Source organism: Euprymna scolopes, chromosome 5, assembly GCF_053919585.1.
Source record: "Euprymna scolopes isolate OS-2025 chromosome 5, ASM5391958v1, whole genome shotgun sequence".
In the NCBI taxonomy this organism is placed as follows: domain Eukaryota; kingdom Metazoa; phylum Mollusca; class Cephalopoda; order Sepiida; family Sepiolidae; genus Euprymna; species Euprymna scolopes.
In genome coordinates, this window is record NC_136486.1 from 75,233,915 (window position 1) to 75,239,914 (window position 6,000).

Sequence of the window (6,000 nt, forward strand, 5' to 3'; positions counted from 1 at the left end):
CATCTTAAAACATGAACATTCAACACATGAACACTCCTAAGACTGTCTATCACTCTAAGCCTCTTCCTAAGACGAACAACAACAATACAGAATATACGTCATCTTCATACGACCCAGTATATAACATATATACGATTTGGTACCGTGACCATTTTTTATTCTGCAAGAATAAAATAAAAAAAAAAGAGAAACCACAAACATGAACAACAAAACAGTCTCGGATTTGATACATCGAAAATAACACCCCTATGCAACAATTCTGGGAAATTTTTAATTACTTTCCATCTTAACAATCACCTTTAAATATTAAGTTGGTTGGTTGTTTTTGTTTTACAGCATATCAACCCTTTTCAGGTTATTTAATGCCGAATCCGGTGATTTTGAAGAAAATTTTTTTAATAGAATATATTTGTTTTTTGCAAGTCAGTTTCTATTTAACCTATAGTTGGGACCCTAACAAGTACTACCACTCCGGGTCAGAGTGGACCTGGGAGCAATGGCAATTAAAGGGTGGCTCCACACTCCCCAGAGCCCGCAAGCTGGGGCCTCACCATCGGATATAGTTTAAGGTCAAATCCAGGACCCCCATTGAGGGACTTTTACCCTCTGCAGGGGGGCAGTCGGCGTATTCTAATGCCCCACCGACAGGGCCTTAAATATTAAGTAATGTAATTTGAATTCCTTATGTTATCAGGGGTGGCCATTTGTGTATGTGCAAGCGTGCATATTTTGGAAGTGCGAATGCGCATACATAAATGGCCATCACTGATAACATAAGAAATTACATTGCTTAATATCCGGAAAACTACTTGTTTGCGGAATTATCACTAGGTAGCCAGAAAATGGGTGCTCATTTGGCGTTAAATTTATACAGAAAAATGATCCCCATTTTGAAAATGTAATTTCTTCATATCATATGAACTATTTCTCTAATTTTCAGTCAAAAACCTATAAAAGTCGTCATTGTAAAGATTTTTTTAGAGTTGAAAATAATCTTGACATTAACCGTTATTTTTCCCCCCTTTTAGAAATTGACTTTAGGCTTTAATTTTTCAAACACAAAAAATTAATCGGAATATATATATATATATATATGCGGATTTTATAAAACCAAGGTGTATCAGAATTTTTGTAGGAATTTTTGACACCCCTAACACAAAACTGCGAATAAAATATAAAAAACTTGTAATTTCTCTTTTAAAAGTGGGTTGTTTATTTTCTTTATGGATTATACTTCTAAAATAAACTATTAAAGTTGTTTTAAAAGTAATAGAAATATTTAAAAAAAAAAAAAAAAACAGTAATGAAACTAATTGAATTTTACGAGCTCAGTATTTTTCAATTTTTAAACTTTAAAAATCTATCAAAATTTTTCTATTGATTCAAGTTTTATGATATTTTCAGGGTCAATGTGAAATTTTATGTTCTTTCCAATAAACCGAATATAATATTTTAGACAAACGTTTTTATTTTTAATTCACGCCCTCCCATTTTCAAGTATCTATTAAAAAGTAAATAATTAATTTACTCAAAGTTTTATGTATCGCAAATTGAAGATAAAAGATCAATAAATAATATATTCAAATTTAAAACAAAAAAAAGTAGTGTTTTTAGAAATTTACCTGTAAAGTCCGAAGTTTAAAACCTTTTTTTTTTAAAAACCACGTTGTTTGTTTTTTCTTTTGTGTTTTTTTTTTTAAATGAAACCTTGGTCCTTGCTCCTTTAATTGAAAAATAAATTAGGGCTTGAATTACATTTTTCGAGTAGTTGGAAAGACGGGGTGGAATTATGCAATATTTTTCACAACATTTCTGACATCTGCTCTATCAGTTTTGACCATTAAATTGTATTGTAGGTACCTCCACGGCGATGTGTAAATCGTCAGTAGTACACATTTTAATAGTGACGTCATCATTATTAATGGAGTAAGATTTTTGGTTTTTTTTGCAATGGATAAAATATAAAATTTACCTTTTGTAAAACAAATACATTTTTATTAACAAACTACACAGACTAGAGTTAATAAAATAAAATTAATTTTAACATATTTTGTTGACACATGTATTTACAACAAGCCTCTGTACATTTTTGGAAAAAAAAAAAAAAAAAAAAAAAGCACCAAACATAAGGACCACCCTCAATCAATTTAAATAATAAAATCAAAACAAATTTTTTTAAAGTTGATTTTGGATTTACAATTTTTATTATCTCAATAGTCATATTCTTTTATATGAATATATTCTGGGTTTGTATTACTGTACACATAGATTTGAAAAAGTTGTCACAAAATAAATATACAACAAATAAAAGTTATCAAAGACAAGATAAGTTAATTTTCAACCTAACTGGATAATTTTTTTTGTTTTTTATTTAATGTAAAATGTTTATTCAGCTTGAAAAGCATCCATTGTTTCCCGATGTATTGGAAAATTCAAAATGGCGCCGAACTCTCTGCTGAACACGGTAAGTTTGGGAAAATGAGTTAAAAATAAAAAAACTATACCACATACTGTTAAAAACCGGGTTTGTTTTACTGTACACAGATTCGAAAACGTTGTCAAAAAAGCAAATATATAACAAATAAATGTTATCAACGGCAAGATAAGTTACTTTTCTACTCAACTTGATAATTTTTTTTGTTTTTATTTAATGTAACAGGTTTATTCAGCTCGACAAACATACAGTGTTTACCGATGTGTTGGAAAATTCAAAATGGCGCCGAACTCAATGCTGAACACGGTAAGTTTGGGAAAATGAGTTAAAAATAAAAAATCGGTTTGTATTACTGTACACATAGATTCGAAAAAGTTGTCAAAAAACAAATATATAACAAATAAATGTTATCAAAGGCAAGAGAAGTTACTTTTCTACCTAACTGGATATATTTTTCGGGTTTTTATTCAATGTAACATGTTTATTCAGCTCGAAAAGCATACAGTGTTTACCGATGTATTGGAAAATTCAAGATGGCGCCCGACTCTCTCTCTTTAACACGGTTAGTTCAGGAAAAGATGTTATAAATAATAAACTAGACAAAATACTGTTAGAAATTCGCTCAATATATGTTACCGTGACAAAGTTGACATATTCGGTGTTTTTTTAATAGTATTTTGTCTAGTTTATTATTTATACCACCTTTTCCCAAACTTACCATGTTAAAGAGAGTGTCGGGCGCCATTTTGAATTTTCCAACATATCGGTAAACACTGCATGTTTTTCGAGCTGAATAAACATGTTACATTGAATAAAAACACAAAAATGTATCCAGTTTGGTAGAAAAGTAACTTATCTTGCCTTTGATAATATTTATTTGTTATATATGTTTTTTGACAACTTTTTCGAATCTATGTGTACAGTAATACAAACCCGTTTTTTTTTTTACATAATATTGAATTTATGTCCAATTTTATTTACAACTTTGAGGTAAGTGAAATAAATAACAGGATTATATATATATATATATATATATATATATATATATATATATATATATATAAATCACTATTTTTTAATTATTTGATCTTTTCAGCTTTAAAAAATGTGTAAACTTTTATCAACCCACGTTTTTTTTTGCTTAGTAGAACACCTAAAAAAATATATTTCTGCTAATATATTTAACGAAACCTACTTTTAATATGTAAGTTTATTTAATAATGATTGAATATCGAAAATTTCAGGAAAATATGATTATTATTTGATTTTTACTAGATTTTTAAAACATGGGTGTGTGAACGGGCAACGGCTTAAAAAACCTCACATAGGAACGTTGTTTTAAAGCGTCGATAATGTAAACACGATTTTTGTCTCGCATTTTCATTATTTTTGTATGCTGCAAAAAAATTTTTTAAATATTAGCAGTTTATTTGAAGCTTTTTGTATTAAATGGTAAAAAGTTAGAATGATAATATCAAATTAAATTACAATTACATCGTGTTACATATGGGGGGGGGTAAAACTGTGGCGCGCGTTGGAGGTACCTATTGTATATAGAAATAACTGATTATGTTACTTTTGGAAATTTGGCAATTATATTTTTGAAGTGCTGTTGATATTAGCAATTCTTGAGAAATATTCATGTTTAACAAATTTTGTAAAAATATTCTAATGCTAAGTAAGCAAAATGTGTTTCTGTTAAAATAAAAACACATGTATCAACTGTTATTGTGCATGAAAATAATGTAAAAAAAAATCGTTTCCTTTTTCTGTAAATAAATACTAATCTCAAATAAAACAAACGTCTCTTACCTTCCAAATACATTTTCAAAATAAAAATAATAAAAAAAATGGAGAAAAATGTACGTGAAGATAAAATCGTATCTCAATAGTGTAAAATAGAAATGCAGCCATAAGAATATGATTCATAACTTTGCAATAAGAAAAATGTTTTTTAAAATTGGAATAAATACCCGAAATACCAAACTGTTTTTCAAATAGCAGACATTTTCAACTGCTAGTAGAAAACAATATATACATCTTTTTTTTCTTTTTAGCAATACATATATGTATATATTATAACCTTTTAATATATTAGGTACACAACAGTGAAGAAACCAAGTTTAAAATTGCATAATATATCAACTAAAATGTTCATTTTACTATATTTTTAGGCATAAAGCAAAAACTGAAATGAATACTAACAAAACAAGCAATCCGAGAAGAGGTTATATTAGATTAATATTTTAAAACGTACCACGTACCTAAAGGCTTTAAGAATGAGAAAAATGCTAAGATTTCATTTGTTTTGAATGTAATGAGATGGTCCTAAGTGGACAAAGAATAAATCGTATGAAAGATAACATACCTCTCGATGGCCGCCATGTTTTACAGTGACGTCATACACGTATTCAGGGTTTAAAATCGGAGGGGGAGAGGGGTAATAAAGCTATTTCTTTGTATTTATATATTTAAAAAATATTCAGTATTTCTAATTAATAATTATGAATTGTAATACAATTATTTTCAAATTATTACTTTTTTTTTTACTTTTAATATTTACTTCAATGAACACTGAACAGACAGTCGATCAAGGTCACTTATATTGGGACCATGCGTGTTGGCCTCCTTCTCTTCCAACTGTAGCAGCAGAGAAAACTACTTAACTTAAAGTCGATTTACAAATAGATAAAATAGTTAAGCTGTATCTTGTATCAATAATTTGACTTCAGACAATTACATTTTCGGATTACCAAAAAGATAAAAATTTGAAACATAATGAACAATGTTATTGTTTGAGATCGATGAAAAGGCATTTTTTAAAAACTTTTCTAAAATTGCGTTAGAGAAAAGAAATCTACAATCTTTACGAAAACGAATTTAAATAATTAATTATTGTTACTTTTCTATCTACAATAAATGTATCGCGATTCAAACTTAAAGAAAGAAAAAGTCACCCACTCACCATGAAAGTGTTTCAGTTTTGTTTGTTTTTTAAAGGTTATAGAATACTTTCTTTTATTATCATTTCTTTGTGGTACATTGGTATATTTTTAGGCAATAAAGACATTTTTTTTAAATCGAAACACTATTACGAATAGATTCAAATAAAAAATGTTGGCATGCCAAAATGTTCATGGTATTGGTTTTTGTTTTGGTTAATTAAAACTAGATTAATTAAGCAAACTCTTCTGGATGCAGTAGCCTCCCTTGAATGGCAGAGGTATAAACTGGCGATTGTATTTATTTAGCGACCGCAATAAACCGACAAAACCAGAGTTGTTTTCTTTTCTTTTTAATTAATTAAAATTCATTATTTCTGAACAACTTGTTTTTTTCCAGAATGATAATACCCCGAATTAAACATATTAAAAGCAGAATAATATACTTTTTGGCGGACCTGTACGAGTGCTCACGCTCACCCCTAAAAATGCGTGTTTTACACTTTTTTCAAAACTTTTCAACGATTATCATAGATTTACATATTTAAGTATCATATTAACGGGAAAATTTTTGAAAAGAAAATCTAATGACTTTTAAGAAGGTGGTTCACTTTCTCGTTTAAT

General features: G+C 28.4%; 1 protein-coding gene across 5 annotated transcripts in view; it reads right to left on the reverse strand.

Moving 5' to 3' along the window:
• The window catches only part of LOC145276856 (uncharacterized), a 252,348-nt gene extending 246,698 nt beyond the window's left edge, over positions 1-5,650 (reverse strand). For 2 of the 5 annotated variants that reach the window (XM_080128249.1, XM_080128245.1), the window contains exon 1: positions 4,803-4,954. In XM_080128249.1, coding sequence (XP_079984375.1) covers positions 4,803-4,819 — 17 coding nt within the window. In that variant the 5' untranslated portion in view covers positions 4,820-4,954. Of the gene's footprint in view, positions 1-4,802; positions 4,955-5,399 lie in introns of those variants that run through there. The other 3 variants (XM_080128248.1, XM_080128247.1, XM_080128246.1) reach the window with 3 other exon arrangements.
• Between the last annotated feature and the right edge of the window lie 350 nt (positions 5,651-6,000).